The 25,370-nt window shown below is 36.0% G+C and overlaps 2 protein-coding genes across 6 annotated transcripts; both read right to left on the bottom strand.

The window, feature by feature from the left end:
- Nucleotides 1-3,585: 3,585 nt before the first annotated feature.
- Nucleotides 3,586-8,850, bottom strand: LOC132181376 (protein LONGIFOLIA 2). 2 transcript variants are annotated; one of them, XM_059594569.2, is made up of 6 exons: nt 8,452-8,850; nt 7,814-8,132; nt 7,272-7,324; nt 5,223-7,187; nt 4,998-5,145; nt 3,586-4,546 (listed from the first exon to the last, which is right to left on the bottom strand). In XM_059594569.2, the coding sequence occupies exons 2-6, from the start codon at nt 7,965-7,967 to the stop codon at nt 3,783-3,785; spliced, it is 3,084 nt and encodes a 1,027-aa protein (XP_059450552.2). In that variant the 5' UTR covers nt 7,968-8,132; nt 8,452-8,850; the 3' UTR covers nt 3,586-3,782. The 2 variants fall into 2 exon arrangements, with proteins under 2 accessions (XP_059450552.2, XP_059450551.2); XM_059594568.2 differs by having other exon boundaries at nt 7,814-8,850.
- A 7,082-nt stretch (nt 8,851-15,932) lies between these two features.
- Nucleotides 15,933-22,391, bottom strand: LOC132182837 (uncharacterized). 4 transcript variants are annotated; one of them, XM_059596188.2, is made up of 7 exons: nt 22,303-22,391; nt 18,937-20,748; nt 18,762-18,843; nt 18,490-18,556; nt 17,703-17,888; nt 17,489-17,549; nt 15,933-16,731 (listed from the first exon to the last, which is right to left on the bottom strand). In XM_059596188.2, exons 2-7 carry the CDS (start codon nt 20,531-20,533, stop codon nt 16,559-16,561), a joined length of 2,166 nt encoding a protein of 721 aa, XP_059452171.2. In that variant the 5' UTR covers nt 20,534-20,748; nt 22,303-22,391; the 3' UTR covers nt 15,933-16,558. The 4 variants fall into 4 exon arrangements, with proteins under 4 accessions (XP_059452171.2, XP_059452172.2, XP_059452173.2 ...); XM_059596189.2 differs by having other exon boundaries at nt 22,336-22,372; XM_059596190.2 differs by lacking the exons at nt 15,933-16,731; nt 17,489-17,549 and adding an exon at nt 17,204-17,444.
- Nucleotides 22,392-25,370: the final 2,979 nt, after the last annotated feature.

Raw genomic sequence — 25,370 nt, 5'->3', positions numbered from 1 at the left:
TATGGTATTTTACGATTTCATGTTTTTGTCTTTTGGTTGATATTGAGCCATTTAACTAATTGCATCACTAAAAGAAGACCAATTCTTTTGTTCCCTTTTGAGTTTCAACAAAGTCCCTGCCATAGAGTTGTTCTCCATCATTAAATATTTGTTTGGCATGAGTGATAGACGGATAGATAGAATGGGAGGAAGTAAAACTAACTTGTCTTTTTGCTATATACCAACATTGCATCCATCAATACCTATTTTCCCTGAATGAGAGAGATCTTTGAAAAGTTGTTTCTTTTATTCTCTCAAATAAATTTGAAGTGTAATCAAAGGCCAAAGGAGCAGCAATGGCCACCCGACTTCTTACAAAGCAGCAGAGAGAGATGGAGTCTTTGTTCTTCCATCATTCTTTGTTCTCCATCATTAAATATTTGTTTGGGATGAGTGATAGACAGATAGATGGAGTGGGAGGAAGCAAAACTAACTTATCTTTTTTGCTATTTACCAACGTTTCTGTAGCTTAAATTCACCCATCAATACATTTTTGTCCTGAATGAGAGATTTTTGAAAACCTTTTTCTTTTTTTTTCTCAAATAAATTTGAAGTGTAATCATAGGAGCAATGTCTGCCCGACTTTTTACAAAGCAGCTGAGACAGAGATGGAGTCTTTGTTCTCCATCATTAAATATTTGTTTGGGATGAGTGATAGACAGACAGATGGAGTGGGAGGAAGTAAAACTAACTTTTCTTTTGCTATTTACCTACATTTCAGTAGCTGAAATTCATCCATCAATACATATTTGTCCTGAATGAGAGAGATTTTTGAAAATTTCTTTCCTTTTATTTTTTTTGTCAAATAAATTTGAAGTGTAGACAAATGGAAAGCAATGGCTGGCCAACTTTTCACAAAGCAGCGTTTCCAATCTCCAATATGTATGTAAGACCTGTTTAGCCATATAGCAATAGAGGATTGAAAATTACTCTCTTTGAGAAGCTCCCTTAACATACTTTGTTCCCAAGGTATGTATATCGTACCTGCCTGGGGATGTGTAAGAGACAACCAAACAGTGCGCAAAAGGTGCAAGGGTGGTTGTCTTGATGTTTGTTAAGCCATGTGGGTATTTAAGCATCTAATTGTCTTGCAGCCTTAATATGGTTGTGGTGTGGACTCAAGAGTACTCTTTGCTCGAAGATTGTGGGTGCTACAAATCAGATATAATTGTTTCAGTTAATATATATTTTCATGAATTTAGACAATCTAGTTTTGGATTTAGACAATCTAGTTTCTTCACATTCTTATTCAACAATGAAGCGGGAAATTAAAACAATCTGGTCACCCTGCACTTTTGGATTCATGGGTCAAAAACATTAAAATAAAATAAAAAGTTGGGTTTCAACTCTTGCTTCAAATAATTGCCTGAGGTAAAGCAATTTAGAAACCTTCCAAAAGAGTAGAACCCCATCCTCCAACCGACAGAACTCAGTTGTTAATACTACAGGAGTCAAAGACTGGCATTGGGGTCGGAATCTGAAAAGAGTTCTATATAATCAGGGAAGTTTACTGTGGGATGAATTTAGCGTTGTGATTGATTCCATTTTCTCTTGCTCCATCACTCTGGCTACTTCTATGATGGGAGGAGATCCATCTTCTGCAACATTTTTGGATGATAGATGATGGAATACTGAAGCAGTTAATTATTTTCATCTCCAATTGGTGACCTTGTTCCAATAGACTGGGAAACCTACAATGGGAAAGTTTCGGAAGTTTTTTGTTTTATTGTTCCATGTTCGTGTTCCTCCCAAATTCTCCTTTGGCAAAGCGAAAGGTTCTGACTAGTTTTATCTTGACAGCAGGTGAAAATATTGTTGCAATTATGTTCTTATTTTGTTATATTTTACTTTATTTTTTTCTAATTTTTCTTTGGGTGGGAGATTTGATGCAGGACTGTCCACACCAAGATTCCGTTATGGTTTTTGTACATTATTGTGGTTTATGTCTAGGATTACTCTTTTATCTTGCTTATAAATTCTTAAATTTTCCTAAGTTAGATCTTTTTGTTTTCTTTCTCTAGCGATTTTGTTGGTTCTTTTTTATAGTTGTGTGTGCCTTTTCCATTTTGCTTTCTGATTCTTGTTATCACTGATTAGAAATGACATGTTGTTTCAATAAAGTTTTACATTACTTATCAAAAAAAATAAAGAAATGCCATGTTTGTTAACACTTAACAGGAGCTAGAATAATATCTTCATGCCATGTTTCAACTCTCAACTGCAGTTTTCAGATGCCATAAATGATTAATCCGAGTTTTATTGGATTTCATTAACGACTTGCGGGTTCATAGTACTCAGTTTCCACATTTCAACATCATATGTGGTGGCCTTATGGCCAAGTTGATTTCAGCTATAGAAAACAACTGATTTTAAGGTGATTAATATTTTAATTATCAGATATTGCTCATTGTTCATCCTTTTTTTACCCCTTAACTGTGATATTTTTTTAATTTGGGTTTATTTATTCACCCCATAAATTATGAGTCATTTCTCTCCTTTGATTTGGGAAAGGTTTGCAAACAGCTGAAAGTAGGGATAACTTGCAATGCTAGAATTCTTTTAGTGACATTCTGACACCCAGACATCCGGACACACCATTTTTGCATCTTGTAACAGAAGTAGGTTTCCTACGAAAATGCTAGAATATCCATCTTTTCTGGGTAATCTTCAATTTCTAAGGCTATCCTTCTAACTTGTCAGTTTCTTATAACAAGGTAAGTTCTGTTATATCTAGCAGGACATTTTGGTGTGGGGTTGGATCATCAGCCCTGGTGATGGCCTACTCAAAGGGATGCTATTGGTGAGATCGAATACAACATAGTTGACAAGCAAATTGCCCAGTAAACAATAATTCAATTTGGGAATAGGAATTTGACGTAGTGGAGGCAATAGAACAAAGAATAAATCTCTCATTTTATTAAAAAAATGCTCAATAACAACTCAACAAGTGTAATGGTCTCCATGATTGAAACATGGTTCAATACAAACCTTTTGTTACACATCCCAGTTTAAACAGAAAGCCTAAAGATATTAAAAGACTCCAAAGACTCTAAAAATGAAATAGAACAAATTCTACTACCTAGGAAAACTTAAAAAATACAAAAAACCTCATTGGGAAAACCTAAAAAGAAAATAAAGTAAAAGAAAAGAATAGAAAGAAAATCCTACCACTATTTGAATTTAGGGTGTCACTTATCCTACATTGATGCAGGATATGGTTCCAATGCTGAATTGTTTGAATAATTCTGGAGATTGTCTTATTTTGTGGGAGCAGTGCGCATAAAGTTGCTATAAAAATTCTGATTACTGGACCAATTATGGCTTTTGTTCAGTTGATGAGAAAGATCTGAATGGTCGGAATTTTGTACTGCAAACTCAAATGCATGATTGTGTTGCTTGTATAGGATTCTGTACATATGTTTTCTGAATCTTAATGATATATGTTGACCAAGTTCTTAGAATTCTTGTGGCGAAGCATTTCTTTGATGCTATTTGGGCAGTTGTCTTCTTAAAAATGATTTCTGATGATGTGTGTAGCAGACTGTATTTCAGTTAAACAGATGGATCATATATACATTGACTATAATTTACAAGTATGTTATAAGCCTCAAATGAAGATTTACAGGCTAGCAAAGAGCTACATTCTTACTCAAGTATTATTGGGATTTTATGAAGAGTACACCAACCCATCTAAAAACAATAAGAAGACTGAATCTCATCTAAAACTATGTTACCAAAACCCCCTACATGGAAAGCAGCTTCCTGCAAAGCCTACCAGGTCGGCCTTGCCGACCTATTCTCTCACTGTGCACAACTTCAGTTATTAGGTCTTTAAAGATCAACCGCTCAACATCCAACACTACCCCGGGAATTTCGCTGTGGCAATCTGTCCAATCCATTGATTGATGCATTAAATCTTCCCATATGATGTTCTGTAGCTGATCCACCTCTGAACACAGCTCTTCCAGAAGCTGCTGCCCTCTTGTTTTTCTTCCTGGTAGCTTATTTGGTGAGAACCACTGCTGGGGAGGACCTTCCAGCTGTAACTTACGATCTAGAATTTCATTAACAATATCGAATATCAGTAGTCTTTGAATTTTCTCAGCAGGTTCCGACTTGATAATCCTTTTGTCACTTTGTTTATCATTTAAGAGCCCTGCACTTGCCTTAGTTTGTTCCAATGCAAGCAACACGTTATAATTAATGGGGTAGCCTGACACTTGGAGCTGAACGGTCATGGTGCCAGAATCAAGATCTCTGAGGAGACCTGATGCTAACAATATTTCTGAAATGTACCTGTGGTCTGAATTTGTGCCCTCTTGGAGGGGTGCAATGTAATTGATGATGGGGTCCTCTTCAGTACAGTTTATTTGTTGAAGATTCTGTACTAAATGCTGGGTGCTTTCTAGTTTCTTATCATCAATGTCAGCACTGAATCTTGGTTGTTTGGTCTTCTGCAATTGAGCTAGATCTCTTGGATTCCATTCCCCTTCATCAGGCTCAAAATCTGTTGCAAGAAATTTGAGGAGAATTCAATTCATTAGCAAGTCGTGCATTCTGTGATGCAGTCTCTCTCCCTCTCCCTTTCTCTCTCGCATCATATTTAGGAGCGAACAGTGTTTCATTGCTAAATTGGTGGTAGCTTTGTTTTGTTTGGTATTATGGGATTGTAGATTATGCAAAATGAATACAAAAAACCAGGGTTACTACTTTTTTTTCCCTTGTTCTAATTGATTTAATGGAAACCATACCATCTCACCATTAGGCAAAGCCAACGGCTATCTTAATTTTTTTTTTGGATGCTGTTGTTCTTTTTAGAATTATCATGCTTCTGTTCATATATGGTATTTTTTAATCATCCCTATGAATGCACTTATCAATGTTCTAGATGCGGGAATTGGTTTGCTGTCTATCAATGGATAAAATATATTGAAGTTCCACTATACTAAGAACTGCACCTTGAAAGGCATTTGATATCTTCTTCACAGGAGATGGCGACTCATCTCTGTAAAATGTAGCATCAAGAACAGATACAGGACTTGGTTGTTCCAACGTAGCTATTGCAAGTTCTAGCATTGACCTGTCTTTGCCGAACCCTTCTGGATTCTGAATGAGAGAAAACAATACCTGTTAGCCGCATATTTAAAATTCTTTTGTGGGCAAATAAGAGAAAGAAAACGTACCTCTTGTTTCTGGCAATACTGCTGGAAGAAGGTGGTATTGATCTTATCAGATTGATTGGTGCTTGTAACTTCTGTGCCAATATGAGAGCTCGAGCTAATGCTGCTCTCAGATTGCAGAGAAATGGTGTCACCTTGGTGACTTAAATCTCTCATGTCACTGCTGGTCTTTCTCAATTGGTCATTGCATTGCTGCAAACTGTGAGATTTTAGTCTGATTTTTCTACCTGTTGGTTGTCTAGTACATTGGCTAATGGTCTTGCTTGAATCTGATGACGAGATGGTGTGAGGTGACTGCTGCTGCAATCTAAAATTCCTTTGTTGCAGTCTCGGGCTCACGGTAACTGAACTTGTATATTTTTCTCCAATGATGTGTCCAGGCACCTTTAAGGCTGATGTTGATTTTGAAGTTCTTGCATGTGTTCTCTTATCTGTGGAACAAGACAGTGGACTGAAATGGTCTTTTAGATGATTGCTTCTTGGAGTTAGATCTTTAGCTGTTCGCATGCCAACCTTTCTCCAGTCTGCAGTGTCGCCAGGCTTGCAGAGACCTGACATACTTTCAGCTGGAATTATGTTCGAAGCATGATCACATGTTCTTCTGATAAGGTTAACTGGTTTCATGATGACTGCTGGGGATTTGTAACTCTTTGGAGAATGAGACCCCTTGACTGTGGAAGAAATTGGGTCCTTATTTTGTAGCTTTCTTGGGCTTGCTAAATTTGAGTTTTGATGAGAACTGCTACTGTTACTTGTTTGAGACCCAAAATTGGGAGCCTGTTCTCTTTTGGTATCTAATGCTTCTTTTGTCTTCTGCATTGCTTCAAGTATCTGTTTAAGAGCTCTGAGATCCCTTCCAGATTTTTTGAACTCAAGATTGGCCAACCTTTGTTCGATTTCACCATAAACAGAGAGGGAGGAGTTTGAGGCTTTTGGGGTACCTTCCTCATACTTGAAAGCTGTTTGTTGAGAACCTCTGCTCCCATCTGGCTGCCTCCACGGAGCTAGCTCTGTCGGAAACCTTGAAGCTGAGGTGGGCCTCATAACTGATTCAACATTTTTCAACCTGTCTAAGGTGGGGTCCTTGTGTGAATTCCTTGGGAAACCAGAAATTTGATTTTGCTTGTTTCCATCAGTTTTTGATGCTTTTGAGAAGGAAAAAGATTTTTCTGTTCGGCAGCTACTAATAATCCCTGATGGATTCTCACTTGTCGATGTTGACTCTGGGAAAGCTTCCAATCCCATCAACTTTGCGACAACGCTGGAAGGTCGTGGGGTGCTTTCTGGTTCTTGCTGCTGGCTAAGCATCTTGCTGGAGTTCCCATTCCTTCTCTGCAGATCCTTCACAAGAAAACTTGATTTTGTTTCAGAGGCAGAACCCCCTATGGAGCCGCCTCTGCTGTCCAATGATAGCCTTGGGAGTTCTTTGAGCTTTATGGTGGATTTGCAAGCATCTTGCGATAGCCTTCCATCGTAAGAGAGCCGGGGAGCATCCTTCAGTGACGAACGCATACGGCCATCCTTCTCTTCCTGGTAATTCCTAGGTTTAGCAAGAATGCGAAATGAATCATCGAGACCGGAAGCTCTGGGCTTGACAGGTTTGGGTGGCTGCAAAGGCCTCGGGGAATCTATGTATACCAAGGTACGACTCACCACTGCTTCCTCTTTACCAGCAGTTTTTACTGATAATGCACGGGCATCTCTGTAGATGGAGTCTTTAACAACATATCGGATATCAGGGGATCGCTGGCTTAACTGCAAAGGAGCATTATTTGGTTTGTTTATGGGGCGAGTGGGAGTTTCAGGGAAAATGGGTTGATTAAACGAAGATGCCTCAGATTGAGCTGTTCTGTTATACTGATCTATAGAGGAGAAGCTAGATGAACATGAGGAAGATGAAAAAGAGGTTTTGGATGATTCTTTCGAGACTCTCTCTTTCTCTTTCACAGACTTCTTCCGATCTTTTTCCTGCAAAATTGCAAGTGAAACTATGCTCAAATGCTTCTGCTAGAAACAAGAACATGTGTAACGATTTGAGTTTAATATTCTTACTGTAGCTCTCTGTACTGCACCATCCAGCTGCGTCGCGCGGTTGCCATTTTGACCTATGGTAACAAAAAATCGTTCTAAGTGTCGAAGAAATTAACAGAATGGTTGATGGTTTTAACATGCTCGAGCTTGCAAAACAAAAAGAAGCAAAAAAAAAAAAAACAAACAAACAAACGAGGAAATTGATGCAACGTATAGTACTGAAAGTTGCTACAATCGTTAGGATGCAGAAGAAAAAACGAGATAAGAGAAAATTCCGAGCCTGTGACAGACAAAAGCCTCTGTTCTTAATTTACTTAAGAAAAAAATTAAACTGAAACAATTATTAGCAATTTATATTAAATGGCTGAAAGGAAAATAATAATAATATAAGACATATGTAATGTAGGTACAGAGAAAATTAAACGATAATCATTCGTACAAACGTGAAGTTTTCTCAAAGAAGTGATCAGAAGTAATTAATAAACAACAAAGCCTGAGTCTTAGGGACTAAACAAACCGTAGACAACACATTCCTAGAAATAAACAACATCGTAGAGGAATACCTGCAGGAAGTCTCTTGTGGCTGTGGCTGTTCGTACGTCGGCCATTGAGGAAATGGTGGCGGTCAAAGAGCTGAAAAATGCCATTCATGCACCCAATCTGCTTCTGCAGATCTTGGTTTTCATCCGTTAAGGAACGCAAAAGCCTTGCAGACATTTTTCACGGCCTCCACAAAGCAAAAAAGCTCTGATATATCACTTGCTAATTAAGCTTCCCTTAATATGCCATCTCCAAGAATGAATGAGGAAGCAGCAGCACTCCAGGCATAATATGGGTTTCAGAATATTAAGAGCATATAATCGTACAATGACAGCAGTACTCCTGTTGGGCATAGACCATATAATCAGTCTGCAGAAAAAAGCTCAGTGGTTTTTCCTTTTAGAGTTACTTTTGGTTTTTTCTTTTGGGTTGGAGTTTCAGAGAATTTTCAGAACAAGAGAAAATAGTGGAATGAACAGATTTAAAGAGAGGAAGAAGAAAGTACAGTATCCCAAGAGATATCACTATCCATGAGAAGTTGTTGTATACTTGTATTGGGGTTTTACAGAAGTATGCAGACAATATATCTTCTGCAAAACCAAAAAGGTAGCAACGAAAAAGAGAGGGTAGGGAGGGAGGGGACCCAAGACCCACAACTTACCACTTGCCCCACCTTCAAAGGACTATCAACACATATATCTGCAGGGAAGTTCTGCAAAACCAAGAAGCATTAATGTTTTTTTGGGTTTCCTCATATAACAAGAGAAACTTTTGTCCTTTGGCTCTCTCTATAGCAATGTGGGGGGTGTGGCCTGGCCTATGGCTATGGATGTAGTATATGAAGCCAAAGCTGAAATCAGCTTAGGAAGAATGAGAAGCTGTGGCAACCCTTTTTTATCATATGGCGTAAGAGAGAGAGAGGGGGGATGTGGGATATATGGGTCAAATCTTGGGGGGAGAGGAGCAAAAGTATACTAAAATGAAAAGGAAAGATGGGTGTGAATATGTTGATGAGATCTAGAGTGGTCATTTTCTCCCACTTCCATGTGGACAAAATAATGTGGTTGTCTGGAGCCTGAGCCTCAACATGAGCATGTGGAGCCTGTCAGAGAGTGGGAAGAACTATTTTAGTGGATCTATGTACTGGAAAGCAGCATGCAGCGTCTAAACCTACCCCTTTCCCAACCATTCCTCTCTCTCTCTCCATCTTTCTGAGCTGTGAGCTAACCTTACAAGATTTTTTTTTTTTTTATTGGGGTCAAATTTATAAAATAATATGATTTTTTTTTTCTCTTGGTAAGCATGTTTTTATTTCATGTAAGGGTCAAATTTATAAAATAATATGATTTTTTTTTTCTCTTGGTAAGCATGTTTTTATTTCATGTAATTGTCATAACTTATATATATATATAAAACACCTAATTAAGCAGTTTAACAATTTAACAAGTTTTGTGTTGTCTGTCAAAGTGAATGGAGCCTTTGTCGAGGCCTACCAATCACAAATAAAATAAATAGTTGAAATAGTTAACTATATCTATAACCCGACAAAAATAACACAATACAAGGAAATTGGCTAAGAAAAAGAAGATAATAAGAATTAAAAGAAGAACATTCGAAAACCGTGTCTTCTCCAATCTTTAGCCCTATGTAATATGTATCTTTTCATTGTTTGAATATTGCAGAGAAAAGAAAAGAAAAAAAATGAAGAAAGTAGAGGCACAAAGAGAAATAACTTAAAAGAAAGGGAAGAGCTAGCTGGAATATTGCCAAAGAGGGAAGAAAACTCTAAAGAACAGCAATAGGCTGGCAAAAAAGTGTCATGTGTCCATGGTAAATTTAGTTTTGGGAGGCTAGAGGGGGGTGGGGGTCCATGTAAATCTTTTTTTGGAACAAAAATTTCCTTCAGACTTAATCTAAAAACCGTTGTGTTCATTGAGGATATACTAATCTTCCCACATGATAACTAAAAAAATATATACTTCTTACATATTAAGAGACACATGACAATTATAAACGGAAAATAAAAAAAATTCCCGCGACGACCAGTCATGCAATGGAGTTGTCACTCTACATATGAAGTACTACTCAACTCTTCCCTCGATATAAAAAAGGATGTTACAATAGAGACTACACGCATGAAGTCATCATTCATACATACGAAGTCATCATTAATGATGCTCAACTACAACTACTGCATGCATGTCAGAACAAATTATGCCAAAGAAGAGAGAAACAGATCGAATGCATATTAATTTCCTTGAATATGCAAATTTTATCTGCGTTCGTTTTCTTCATCGCCAACCATTTATTCGTATGGTCTCCATCGATCGGCTCTCCCCATGAAAGAACATTTTTAATATTCCATTTTCGTATTTTCATCAAAATCCTCTGCTTTTTCTTTTTTCGTATATGGAATAATGCTTCATTCTTTTATATTATTTTGGTAATTCTCTCTAAATTTATGTTTTTCTTGTTGACAAAATCATTGCGAAGCATGCATGGTACTGGAATATGTTATATATTCTACAGAATATGTTATATATTCTGCATAAACCTTCAAGTATTGGGACCACTTGGGTTTCCAAACTTATTATGTACAAATTGATCAATCACCTCGGAATTAAGGTTGTTTAATTGCAGTGCAAATATAAATTTTGGTATCATTAAAATGGCAGGCAAAGATGTTAGCATGATCAGTTTGCTAATGGATTGATTGTCTCATTAGGGTTGTATTATTGAGTTTAGAAACTAGGGTTGTACTGAATACATACATGATGTACGTACTATTTTTTGTCTGCGTGCCATCTCTTAATCCAAAGTATAATTATCAAAATCCCATTTATTAGCTCGGCACATTTTAATAATTTTGTCACTATGCATATAACTTCCACATGTTAAAAGGAAAATATTTGGGGGCATTACAATTTTTCTTACAATTTTCTTATAAACTCACTTGATAGTTTACATTTTTACGAAAATGAGTGTCATGTATGTATAGACTATCATGTGACATTCAACATTTTAATAACTAACATGCATGGTAAGTGTCATACATGAACTACTTATACCATGCATGTCAATTTATAAGTGTAGTAAATGTCATGCGAATTGTCACGTCATAACAATCTAAATTTAGTAACTGACGTGATCAGCTGTAACTTTAAATTTTAGTCTAAAAGTGCCACCATACCCTTTTAAATTGTTATTTTCGTTTGTATTACTTCTGTATTTCGATAATTATCTAGAGAATTAATGTCACCAATATCTTTGCCACTGCAAAACAAGCTGGATAGTACATATATAACCCTGTTAATTAATTAAACGAGATCATGTGCTCCTCATGCCTTGGTATTATTATATTCTTAATTGCAGTTTTCGTGGCTAATACATATACATATATATATATAGATTATGCCTAAGGTACAGCTGCACAACTGATTTTAGAAGGTGGGCTTCTGCTGATTTTGAAATATTTTAGAAAAATTTAGAGAATCTTGAAAAATTCACTTCTTAATTAATTTATCGGCTTTCTATTCCCCCAATTCCATGCTCCTACAATTAAAATCCGACCTACTGACGTGGCTCATTCTAATTCTCTAGAATAGTAAGCTTAGGTACATACTTTAAACATTTCTTAATTAACATGGTTCTTGTCTTTTAAAAAACTCCACCATCAGATTCAATTTTCTCATTGACTTTTTCCCATTATATATATATATATATATATATATATATATATATATATATATTTTCACGAAATATCGTGTAATTATGATTTTCTCATATTTCTTGCTTGTTGCAATTTGCATAAGACCTTGCTGGCATATATAATGCAATTATGTTTCATTTATTATTGCCTGTAAAATATTTATGAAGAATTTTTTGGACGGACTAGATCAGAAGGTCTCATTTAAGTGAAATCCAATATTGGCCGGTGCAGTTTATAAATGCAGTGGGATTTTATAAAATGATGGCTTCTTTACTGCGAATTCAATTCATGATGAGGAATGGGGCTGATGGCGTCACCAGTACTGTCAGAACCTAATATGACACTATGTTTTTCCATGGACAAATAATCTCCTACATGTGTCTTATGTCAACTACTATGATTGTCCTCCCTTGTAGCCCCTTTTCTTCATTTAAAAAAAAAAAAAAAACTATGATTAATTGAACAAGTAAGCAATTCCGTACATAGGGTATTTTTGTGAATTTAATTTAATTTTTTTTTTTTAATCCAATCTAGTTCGTATTGCATAAAAAAATAACTGACCCGAGTTTGTCTTACATTCGGCGAAAGAGCGAGAAATTGATGAGTTTATAAGAATCACATATTCTCTTCCAATCAGTAATTGTTTAAGATAAAGTATTTTTGTGGGTCTTGCTTATAAATTATTTTCTTATATTTAGTTCCGTAGCGTTATTTCTTTCCTTACTCAATTCCTTTGGTATTGTATAGAAAAAAATAAATGGATGAGTTTATTATAAGCATCACAAGTTCTTTTCCAACTAGCAATTGTTTGAATGGGGTAGCATGGTTTCTCATTTGCCAATTTAAAATTGATTAAAAGAAAAATCAAACTCTGCACAAGTTCTTTAAAAATTTTGCATTATTGACAATTCACATTAGATACTATATAAGGGCATGGACCCATGGTGGTGTCACGTGCTTTGCATATGGGAAATATAAGGACTAAAAAGAAAGAAAAGATAAGAGAGAGAGAGAGAGAGAGAGAGAGAGAGAGAGGGCTTTCTTATATCTTATTATCATAATTAATTAATTAATTAATGAATACTCTAAAACAATAGTATAATATTTGTAGGAGTGGCATGGATGGTAAATAGAACAGTAATGAGAATAATTGAAAAACGTACGTCGAATTGACAGTGCATGTTGTTTAGAATGAGAAAGACTCAACCGCCTATTGAAAGATGAGTATTGGCCTCCTTCTCCAACATTACATGTGCCATTACATTATTGTTTTCTCAATTAATTAATTGCTTCATAATATTCTTCTCTCTTGTTTCCGCACTGTCCCTATTTTTATCTTTAATTAGTATAGAATTTGTGTTTTCTTAGAGATTTTCAATGCAACTCATATTTCTCTTGCATGGTAAAATCAAGTATTTATCATTTTAGGGTCCATTTGATCATACGATTTCATCATCCCGTTTAGGAGTGCATTTCAAAACCCACGTTTTCAAATCACAAGAAAAGGGTATTTTAAAGGTCGAAGAATGTTATTACCAAACATTTCACTGCATTTTTTAAAGATCGAATTTTTATTAATTGTGTTTTGAAATCGCTATTATTTCAAACCGCTAAACAAAACAGACCTTTAGATACATAATATTTTGTATAATATTGTAAGATTGGAAGGGGGGAAGAGGGAGTAGGGGTTGATGGTGATGCTTGAAATAAATTAGATTGCAAAAGGATGCCTAACCACATGGAAAAAGGGAAGATATCACATGAGGGATGCCCTTAACTTGATAAGGCACCAACTAAGGCATCTCTGTCATAGTAAACTAGGTTCCAAGAAGCATTACCATCAACCCTACCATGATTGGGCCGGCACATGATGTCCCCCACTCATCCCCCACCTATATATTTCACCATGTGAATTAGGGCATTAATAAATAGGGTTTTTTAAGTCAACAAGAAAGATAGCAGCTGCTTAGTAAATCAAATAAACAATTATGGTCTCAGAGAGAGAGAGAGATTCAAAAGCAAGCCAACGTGAGGTTCCTATCAACATTTCCAAAGAGTTTCCATAAAGGATCCAAGATAGTGTGACCAATAAACAGGGATACTTCCACGGCCTCAAAGGTTGATTCAATGTGGGGTTACTCAAGATTCCATCTTATCCCTTTTCCATATGAAATAGTTTAAAGAGTTCTATTTAAATTATATTATAACACTCAAACTCTTATTCAATAAGTGAATCTCAACACGCGAAATATTTAATTGAAATATGGTTATGATAACATTTATTCCAAACTTGAACTGATAATAAAGAATAAACGTAATTGTTTAAATTATATTCTAACACTATTCCATATATCTAAGCTGCTTGAGGTGTAAGAAACCCTAAAATTGAAGTTGAAAACAAGCTTTGTTTATAAATTGTCACCAAAAGCGAGTGCAGCATAGGCTAGCACCTAGTTTGTAAGGAAGAAAATGGCAATTGCCGTATTGGTATGGACAACTTCATAGCGAAGGTAGCATAAATAATTCAGCAAGCTTTGGAACATGTGGCCTGGCCTTGCTGGACTGCTAAGAAAGCTTTTTAACAATTATACACCAAAAGAAGAACATTATAAAACAAAAATCACAGCCAGATATACAAAGAATAATTTTTCTACTAAATCTTCTTTTCAAGTGAAATTGAGATGATCCATTTCATAATCCATATTGGATTTCACAGATTTAATGATGTATATATATCTTGTTACCTTATTTAAAATTTTAAATGACGTGACACCATGTATACTGTTAGATGTAACAAGAGCATCAAAAAAAAAAAAATCTTACGAATCTCTAGAGTATATGATTACGGTAAATTGTATATGCTCCTTTTAGTCGGCCACTTGAAGTATGCCACATTTTCTACATCTTTGTTGGTGGTCCAAGTATTGTAATCTGACATGGTGTATGCAATACGTTTGAAAACCAAGCAGCATCATACCAGCCCTATTGAAATTTCTTAGGATACATGTGATCTTGTCTATAATTGCATTATTATACCTTCTGGTTTTATAGTAGGTGTATCAAATTTGTGTGGAAAAAGATTGGCCTGAGAAAGGGCAATCGGAGACAAATGGTTTAAGGTCAACATTGGATGATGGATCCTGTGTGTAGCTGAGAAAATGTGGAGGAACACAACATGATGGCATGCCAAAATCAATGTTAGCCCAAGATATTAGTCAGCTGCTTTGTCGGATCCTATGTGGTCCACATGAGAAATACGCAATGGCTCACGTATGTGACGTGTACCCCAACTAGACAAAAGTTTCTTCCTAGGTACCCTCCAACCAGAAATTGAGGCCATGCTAGAATTGAAATCAATAAGTGTTGGTTGACATGATAAGTTAGTGTCTGTCCAATTTCGATGATAAACACTGTTCATCGCCGAAATCCGGTTATCAAACTGAATCAATAAATGTATGTTGATTTGGGATCAAATGATTGAGTCAGTCAATTATTCGGATGTCTTATCTAACTCTAATGAAATCTTAAACCCTAACTATCTCCTTTCTTAAGAGTGTGGATCTTGTTTGCTTTGAAGCTCAATGTTGTATAATCTCAGCATTTATAAACAAATTCAAAGTAAAAGTGGTCATTAGTAAAGAGGATAAACTCGGTACATCTTCATGTTTTCCATTTCATTTCCTGCTCCTATAAGTTATTTAAACATGTTTTCCCCTTTTCAGGATTCAGCTCCTTTCTATACCTAGGCGGTGGAGTGTCCTCTAATTTCTTTTGCTCTCATTAGATTGTCATATGAGTTCTCTATGAAGACAGTACCTAAAACATTGCTGATGATCATACTAAAAAACATGCTGATGATGGAATATAACTGGCTAAACTATAGTTTACTTTGTTGTGGTTACATCTAATTACATTTTATTTCCCAGGGTTTTATTGAGATATTTTTTTGAACCACTCAAATGATATCATATCATCATCTATTTAACACTTTAGTTGCATACAATCTTTTTTTCCTTTTTTTTTTTAGTTTATGCTCCTGCATGTAATAGGTATGTTCTTTAGAGTACCCAGCAAAAAATTATTCTATGAGAGGTTTCACATGCCACTTTCACTAAATATGAACTGTAAAAATGATAATAAAGTTATGATAACCTATTAACCTAGGGATACATATACCAAGCACGTCATAGGAACAGTAATCAAGACAATGATAGGCAATAGCTTTCCTTGATTTCAAAGCTGTTCTAGAGCTATTTGAACAACCAGAGCATAACAATGACTAATATATGTAAAAATTTATGATAAAAAAATAAAAATAAATAAAAAATAAAAAAAATAAAAAAAAAAAATAAAAATAAAAAAAATAAAAAAAAAAAATAAAAATCTCTTGGGACATAGAATGTGGTTAAAGTGTGCATGACAACATGAAGCTGAACATTCCGTTCATCTTTATACGGGAAAAATCCCAAATTCAAGCCATCATCTGACCAACACATAAACCTATAATGAGCACTTGAGCGGCTAAGATCACCAATAATTGGCAAGCTTCTTTTCCTGGTTCTCCTTTTTTCTTTTTTCTTTTTATGGATGAGAAAGAAAGAAGAGCTATTACAAGAGGGTCCTTTCCACTGTACGTCCTTTTCCTGGTTCTCCTTACAAATATGTCATAAAAACCACCAGCAACAAAGTTATAGTCAGTAATTGCAATTGCAAGCTCAAATGAACCTTCCAGCACAGCCGATATTGGAACATTAGTCATCCGAACATGAATGTCTCCTTTTGATTCTCCAAGCAAAAGCATAATGGTGATGATTAGAGTTCTCGAAATGGGTGCATCTCCATCTAGAGGCAATTCAATAATGGTTCTACTAGCTAGCATGTGAAAAAATTGAAGCATTCAATGCAATAAAATATCAATACACTCAAAAGAGATGGCTCATTTGATAGATCACCAGCTCTAATGATTCAATGAAGTGATGGAAGCATGCTCCACAAAATAACAAAGCATGGTCCATGTGATACAAATAACAATGCATGCCCAAAGCAAAACGGAGAGAGATTATCCTGTGGTCTGTGAGGATTTCAACGAACTGATAGCCTTCTGGTAAAAGTCCCAAGATTTACTTCTCTTAGTGATATGTCTTTGACCAAACGGGTTTCGCTTTACATACATCTGTGTATTTTCAGCCACAGCAAATCCCTCCAGATATACACGAAGATCACCACAAGAACCTGCCATGAATTACACTTATGTCATTAATCAGTTATCTTGTCTTACAGACAATAACTTTTACATACACTGCAGATGACAAAATGCTGGTCATCCCAATTCATAGTACAAAACTTGCTGTACAAGCTACAATCCATTTTTCAGAAAAAGTAGGATATATATCTAGATAATCTTTGGTTTCCTTTTATTTATTTATTCTTATTATTATTTTTTCTTCTACTTCTAAAAGAAAAATCCCCGTCTAATGTGGCATAAATGCCTAGTGTGCCTTGTAGTGATATGTTACTCGATGGATTAGAATACTTCACACTAGAGTATATATAAACCTGAGGATCCAACCAGGTGATCCCACCAGTAAAATGGTACCTACTGAGCATGTATTAAATTTCCACCATTTGTTACATTAGGCTCGGGGGGGGGGGGGGGGGGGGGGGGGGGGTGGGGGGTGGGTGGGGGGCGGTGTGGTGAGGGGGGCAAATTATCATATGATTAAGAATATGGCTTCTTATATTAAGATATCAACAGTATTCCTTATCCTTCTTCATTCCAAAGGCAAACAGAAGGCCGAATGAAAGCTGAAGATAACTGAGCTTAAAAGGTAGGGATAATCCAGGGGCAACATCTCAGCAGCGGGGTTTCACCATTCCTCGAGCATTACCTTGTGCTACCATTAGTCGTGAAGACACTATTTATATTGTGGGGCACCATACATTTTCTGAAAAGTAAAATACAAATTAATCAGGTCAATTGGCATCTTACCTAATGAATTATCGCGCTTTTTCAGAAGCTTGTACGAATAAGGGAAGATTGCAGTGTGCAGCTACAAGATGAAAGTTTCACACAACCAAAAGAAAGAGTTAGGGACTGAGTTCAAAAAACAACATAATTTTATAATATGATCACCACCCCCCCCCCCCCCCCCCCCCCTCCATCGCACAGGGCAAAAAAAAAAGGCAAAAAATCAATATCTTACAGGATTAAGCAAGGCTTTGTATGGGGAATCATCCAACAACAATGTATTTGACTCATTGTAGCATCCCTTCTCCCATGGAAGACTAGGGTCATGTTTTTCCCAAATTTTTCTCAATTCCTTAAAAACTATGGGCTTATGCTTGTCTTCAAGAGTCTTGCACTTTGTAGCGGTGCAGTGAGATAGATCCTGAAAAAACAACCCACATAAATATGCACAATTAGATGCAAGCAGATCAGCTTTCCGAGCTGTGTCCACTGAATTATGAGTTGAAAATATTAAATTATTTTAGATGTAACAATCGTCTGATAGTTGTTCTCATTAACATGCAGGGATAATAAAAAATACAAGAGTGTAGTGGTGGATATCTAGATCAGAAGGCGTTGCATATGCATAATATGTTCAAATGCATAGCTCTCACATAAATGAAGTTGATATTGTTATGTGAATTTGTTGATTCGATATTGCTTCCATACAAAATGGGAATGCCATGCTACAAACTGCATCTACTGAATAATCTAACCATCAAATGAAGGGAACTTTTTCTCAATCAGGTATCAGATGGAAAATAAAGTACGTCAGTAAGACATTGATCAGACTATCAAATTCTCCAAATGAAATGCAATAGGGGAATTACCCACAAAAATGACCTAGATTTTAGGTGCATAGACCAATATAAAGAAGTATTTAAACACTAACACAAATTTATTGGCAGAAAAGATGCTTGAAAATGACAAATGAGGAGTCAGAGCTTGTAGAAAATCAAGGAAAACAAATGAAAAGTGCATACCCAACAAAGTAGCAGCTTGTGCTTCATATCTCCCATCAAATAGTCAATCACTCTTTCCAAAATTTTCCTTAAGAAATTAATAAATAATTGCAATTAATGCTTATACACTATGCTGACTAGCACCAACCAGCACAGGCTTTAAGGAAGGGAAAAAAAAAAGGAAGAGAGGAAACAAGCTGCTTCTCTTAGAACTCAAAATTAAATGAAACACTTATATGCATCAAACAAAGTGATAGAGTGAATGAAATCCAGTTAGAATGGTTGAAGAGTACTTGGATCTTGACGACCACACACCCACTTCAAATCTCTCAAAGCAGAACTTCAGGAAATCAAGGCAGAAGGGCCTCTTGAAAACTGAAAACAAGAAGCAAAGGTATAATCAGATATAGAGGGCGAAAACCATAGTGAATCTAATCAGTGAAACAATATTACAACATCATTTCTCACTTGCACGTCCTGCAATGTTTATGTCTGATTTGTATTTCTTCGGAGGTGGATGAATTATATCCGCAAGCAGCCCATTTATGTCAAGAATAAGAAGTTTTTTCTTCGAATGACCAACATGTGCTCTTACAAGAGAAATATGAGAAACCTTTGAGGTGTTATCCTCTTCATTGGCAACAGCAAGACAGACTTGTTTACTTTCAGCAGCACCTGATAAAACAACTTTGTCTTTACTATTTTTTACATTCAATAGACAAGGGGTTGACATAGTATTCACACAATCAGCGCCAGTCAGGGAACCTTCCTCGGGCACCTGATGAATATTGACGACAGTATTAGACTTCTTCTTTCGACTTCTCCTCCTTGTTTTCTTTTTCATCACCATATTCACTTCCACAGGATTTTTGGCTGTTTCCATGCCCATCTGTTCAATTGTAGCAAAGGGAGGGCACATTGTTGAATCTACTCCTAAGTTAGTATGCTGCATCTCACTCTTGGTCATTGGAATAGAATCAGTATTACTGACAACCTTAGAACTTTCATGTGATAGACATAATGAAGAATTGTTCACTGAAAAAGAGTTTTCACCAGTACCCCAAAAAGTAACTTTTTCTTCAGTATTTCTTTCATCTGATAGAAGTGGCATTGACATAATATTCATATGATTGGTGCTAGTTACACGACCGTCCTCTGGCAGCTTTTCAGCTTGTTCATTATTATGCAGTGCCTTAGTCTTCTTTTTCTGACGTTTTCTAGATTTCTTTTGACTCACCCGATTCACTACTACAGGATTTTGGATTGTTTCCATGCCCATCTGTTCAGATCTAGCAAAGGGAAGGCACAATGGTAAATCTACGCCTAAGATAATACCTTGCTCTTCACTCCTGGCCATTGAAGAAGAACTAGCATTGGTAAAGACCTTATATGTGTCAAGTGACAGACTTTGTGAAGAATTAGTCACAGAAAAAGAATTAATTTCATCAGTACCCAACAAAACAACTTTTTCTTCACTGTTTCTTTCATTTGATAGAATTGGTGTTGGCATGATATTCATATCATTGGTGCTAGTCAGGCAGCCTTGCTCTGGCAGCTCTTGAGCTTGTCCACTATTTTGCAGTGTCTTGGTCTTCTTCTTCCGATTGCCCCTTCTCCTTTTCTTCCTCGTCACCAGATTCACTTCCACAAGATTTTGGCTTGTTTCCATGCCATTCTGTTCAATCCTAGGAAAAGAAGGGCATATTGTTGAATCCACTCCTAAGACGGTATCTTGCACTTCACTCTTGGTCATTGAAAAAGAATTTGCATTTATGAGGACCTTACAATTGTCATGTGATAGATGTGGCAAAGCATTGGTCAGTGAAAAAGAATTAGTTTCATCAGTAGCCAATGAGAGAACTTTTCCTCCACTGTTTCTTTCATTTGATAGAATTGGTGTTGGTGTGATATTCATATCATTGGTGCCAGTCAGGCAGCCTTCCTCCGGCTGCTCTTGAACTTGTCCACTATTTTGCTGTGCATTAGACTTCTTCTTCCGACTTCCCCTTCTCCTTTTTTTTCTATTCACCAGATTCAGTTCCACAGTATTTTGGGTTGTCTCCATGCCCGTTTGTTTAAAATTCTAGCAAAGAGAGGGCACAATGTTGAATCCACTTCTAAGATAGTATCTTGCAGTTCATTCCTTGCGATTGAAGAAGAGTTAATATTCCTGAAGACTTTTTAACTTTAGTGTAAAGATCGCTTTCTATTATTTGCATTAACTGGGTCAGCTTCCAAATGCTTGACGGGATCCTTTATCATTCCTTCATGTAATTCGCCCTGCAATAGTGGACAGTGGGAAATAATCCAAACAAAGTGAGAAAGCCCATCATTATATATATATATGTATAGACAAAAATCAAACCAAACCAGAACAAAATGAAACAGACAAATGGTAAAACATATATATGTAAAGTAATAACAATTCGGGATTAAAAAGCATACAAATAATTGTATATATAGCTTAGTATCTCTTGTGAAAGAAAGAGAGGAACAGAAACCTGCCCAAAATTTTTGAAAATAAAACAGAAAACCAACAAGTATTTGAAACCAAAGATTTCATTCAACAATAAATCTCCTTTATATGCTCCATGCGATGCCTCTCCAAGGAAATTGCACTCACTTGCCAAAAACTACTTCCAGCCACTAAATAAGCATGTCTGACTATCCCTGCTGTCAATGGACATTAATTACTAGGGATCAAGCATATTCTTTAATGAATCAATAACTTATGAACTCTAGACATGGTTACCATGTAAACAAAGCCATTATCACCACATCTGTTTGTTTATTCTAGGTCCAGCTACACTAGCTGTTTGCGGCCAAGAATCTAGAAGAAATTTTTGCAGATGTTGACCTACAGGCTCCAAAAACAAAAGGCAATCCACTTTTACCACCTTAGAGCTTCTGTAATTTTTTTTTTTTTTTTAATGAATTTTAGAGCTTATGTAAATTAAAGCACTTCTAATTAAACTTTTTACTCCTAGGCGTCTTTTTAGTCTTTGCTTCCTTTGTTATCGGTGAATATAAATTTTCACTAGAACAATGACCAATGAGCTTTAGCTAAAATGGTACTTCCTCCCTTTCTAGCAGGATGGAGGGTGAGGTCATGGATTCAAGTCCCACCGGGTACATATGTAACTTACCAATCAAAACCAAAAAAAAAAAAAAAAAAAAAAAAGGACCAGCCATCCTAATTGACATTTTACACCTTGTGTACTCCTTTTAGGTAACTAAACTACGGATAATTTGATTGATCTTAATCCTAAAAAGGGAAAAAATTATATTGAATGCCAAAAAAAATTTCTTCACTAGGCGATTATATAATTATGTTACTTCTCTATTTCTTTAAATATGGGAAAGAAGAGAAATAAAATGACATCATGAAGCTGCTAATGCCAGGTGAACTCATATTGGCCATAGTGGAAGTATAGGAAAATGTTTGGGAGATTTAGCATGGTGCCCATTGAACCTCCTCCATTTTAAGCGCATATTGAAATATAAACCAAACTATTTCAACAGATGATTCTCAATTACATAACAGCCATTTATAAACAATACAAAAAAGATATAATCCCAAATCAACTTTAACCTAAAAAAAAAGACCCATCAAATCCCAAAGCGAAGGCAAGCAAATTAACCAACAAAACTACTACATTCTAGCTGGTTGCATAGAAAACCAATAAAACAGAACAACTTGAATAGCATATTATCATTCTTTTTTCATCTTCAAATTTCACTGAAAACAAAACCATAGTCAGCTGTATTCGGCTCAGCCAAGTAAAACATTTTTTTTCTTGGTTTAACATGCAAAACATCAATTCGTATACGTACATGTTCTCTGTGTTCGATAGAGAGAGTTCCGACCTTTGGTTTCGATATCGCAGCGAGCGGTGGAGGCGCACGTTTTAGCGGAGACAGATACCCGGTACCACGAGGTTTTGAGGATTGGGTCTGCGTCTAAACGACGTCGTTAGTGTAAATGAAACAAAGGCTCAACAGGCCGGGCCAGCTTAGAAGCTAAGCCTATAATTCCAACCTTGAACCACAAAGCCCATAAAGGATTGTTCAAATTGCGGGTAGCCAATTAATAGAAGGGTTTACTTGTCCAAACAAATTAATCCCGCACCTTAGATTGTATAAATACCTATTCAGGTAGGTAATCTCTATCAAGGCTCTTGTTTATTGCTCGGACAAATTGTAATTTGGTCAATAAATTGTAATCAATCTCTATTTATTCTGGTCTAACTTTTAACTATGACAATGCATCGTAACCTCAATTGTTATTTGAAATTGATGATTTATCTAACTATTGTTCCTACCTTCTTTTGGGTCGTAGATTATTAACACTTAATCTAGCCAAAAAGAAACATGAAATGAATGAATGATGGTCCAATTTTCACTTGACATTAAAAAAGAGAGCATTCTATTGTCGACCCACTTAAGAAGCATGGCAGATGATGATGAGCAGTGGGTGCAACAAATGCACAGTGGACCTACCTTTGAGTGGACTTGAGGGATCCATATGGATCGAGCTAGGCAGGTTTGGTCGAGCTAGGAAGAGTCGGACCACAGATGAAATAGCACAGCAGGTTTGGTCGAGCTAGGCACATGTAGTTAAGAATATACAACAAAAAAGACATTGATATGACAAAGATCATATGCTTAAAATAAGAGATTTGTTTAACCAGAATGACAACCGTGGCTTCAACTAGATGATCACATTTTCGTCAGTTCTTCATGTGCTCAAACCCTAAAAGTCGAGCATGCCAAAGTTCTACTCCACGTGTTACTTTTACAAGAGCATCACCGGGATCAGCTGCATATCATGCATCCCATGATTATACATCCACATGCTTCTATATATAAATCTTCAATCTATAATGCTCTGCTGATAGAAGCACAAAATTATGTGCTTTGCTATGATGCCTTGTGCATTCACTTCAGTTGCAAAAAGCCTGATGGAATTAAAGGAAGTGGTCCTCAATCCGTGTTTCTAAACTGATCGGTCCGAAAACCCATCCGCCAGATGGATTCACCCAACAACCTGAGTCATTTATTCTCGAAAGCAAGATGTGTGAGAAAAATAAGGTTATAATTGAGCCGAACCGAATCAAGTATTGAATGGCAAGAAATCTTGTCCAAGCCTCAGGTGATCGAGGCTTGGACATTAAGATAATCAGATGTTTTTTCATAATATTATTATTATTATTATTATGATTGAAATCGCAAAAAACCTTGTTGATGGTAATATAAGCATCTTCAAATTATATAATAAGTTTCATGTTAAGTAAATTAAACCAGGTCAAAGTGAAGCTCAAGCAATCAAGGGGAGAGAAGGGGGGAGTTGAGTTAATTATGAGTAGATTTGTACAGTTGGGAAGTGATGTCACATTTAAGGTAATGGGTAGCAAATTAAAGCATGTAGCTCGCAGCCACTACTTTCCACTTTCCACCCCCCCAAGCCCTTCCTCAAAGAAGCAAAAAGTCACAAGCAATTAAAGAAATATGTCAACTGCCAGGAGTACTGATCAACCAAATCACAGAACTCAAGATCATAGCCTATCAAACGGGAAAGGAGATCAAGAGGTTAAGAGAAAGAAAAAGAAATGTACTCATCAGCTGCATGATACCACCTTAACGAAGCATGTGAAGCCTTTAAAAAACTGAATATTGGTCTCCCTTGCGCAGTAAATTCAAATGGAAAATGCTATTAGCTCCTTAAATTTTGGAAACTGTTGCAGATAACGTGGCTATTAATAATGAACAGAATTGTATTTTGAAAGGGAGCTATCTTCAATGCTTTGTCATTTTAGATCCCTTCTGGCTTAGTGGGGCTTAACAGGTTAGGTTTTCCCAGAATTTATTTGGCAGCCTGCAGCCAGCCTCCATGGAGATACGATCTTATAAGTTATATGATTTTATGGAATATTTTTGTCTAACGTGAATAAAGGAATGTCAACCACCAAAAAATAAAGAGATACATGTCTCTGGAGAATCTGTCATGTATTACTTCAATTCAGCGACTCAAGATTTATCGTCCACCTCCTCTGCATTATCTCGTTGCTCTGCCTCCTTAATTTCCAATTCTGACCTATACTTCTAAACATCCACCAACTACTTTAATTCGCCATCCATTTTTATCCCATTTTCTACGGGGAGGAGCCTCATCTTATGAGCTCAGTCAGACATCTCTCAAACACTTTACTGGGAATACCCTTTATTTATTTATTTCTATAATTAAACTTGTCACGTAAGACCCATCAATTTTAATTATTTAATACTTAATGTGATAAGTGTCGTATAGATTTATAAATCAACAAGACAGTTTGTGTGGCAATGTCACATCAGTCACAAGCAAATTCAACTATTTAACTTTTGGCATGATAAGTGCCGTGTACATTATTACGTCAGTCTCTAAGAATACGTGAACATATAATATGTTTAAGAGACTGAGTTTATTTGATAAAACTTTATCTTTTTCATTTTTGTATTCTCTTTTTAAGACAAAAAATTAATAGACACTCAAAATTACTTATAATTTTATAAGACGTCAAAATGCTGTTTTAACAAAAAAAAAATATAAATAAACAAGCAACAAGCAATTTTTTGACAGTATTTTTTTAATTAAAAAAAATATTTTAAGGTGACAGAAACATACAAATAGTTTTGAATTATTCATTAATGTTTTAGTTTGAAAAAACAAAATCAAAAAGAAGAATGAAAAAGTTTTATCAAAAACGCTTTTGTCCCCTACTTATTCCGATAATATTCCTTCCTTTACTCATACTTGGCGCAGAAATTTATGACGAGTAGGAAATATTTTGTAAGACTTTTTGACTAGAAAGTTGTCATCATGATATTCTTCCAATTTACCCATTCATATTTGTCAAATAAATATA

Source organism: Corylus avellana, chromosome 5 (genome assembly GCF_965113065.1).
Source record: "Corylus avellana chromosome 5, dhCorAvel1.hap1.2, whole genome shotgun sequence".
In the NCBI taxonomy this organism is placed as follows: domain Eukaryota; kingdom Viridiplantae; phylum Streptophyta; class Magnoliopsida; order Fagales; family Betulaceae; genus Corylus; species Corylus avellana.
This window is presented reverse-complemented; position numbering and strand designations above follow the sequence as displayed.

Excerpts from the sequence above, each read along its gene's own strand:
- LOC132181376 (XM_059594568.2), bottom strand. The coding sequence starts at position 7,967 with ATGTCTGCAAGGCTTTTGCGTTCCTTAACGGATGAAAACCAAGATCTG. Across the intron at positions 7,325-7,813 it reads CCACAAGAGACTTCCTGCAG|GTCAAAATGGCAACCGCGCG; the intron begins GTATTCCTCTAC and ends TTGTTACCATAG. Across the intron at positions 7,188-7,271 it reads GTGCAGTACAGAGAGCTACA|GAAAAAGATCGGAAGAAGTC; the intron begins GTAAGAATATTA and ends GCAATTTTGCAG.
- LOC132182837 (XM_059596188.2), bottom strand. The coding sequence starts at position 20,533 with ATGGAGACAACCCAAAATACTGTGGAACTGAATCTGGTGAATAGAAAA. Across the intron at positions 17,550-17,702 it reads ACAAAGCCTTGCTTAATCCT|CTGCACACTGCAATCTTCCC; the intron begins GTAAGATATTGA and ends TTCATCTTGTAG. Across the intron at positions 16,732-17,488 it reads AAAGCGCGATAATTCATTAG|GTTCTTGTGGTGATCTTCGT; the intron begins GTAAGATGCCAA and ends AATTCATGGCAG.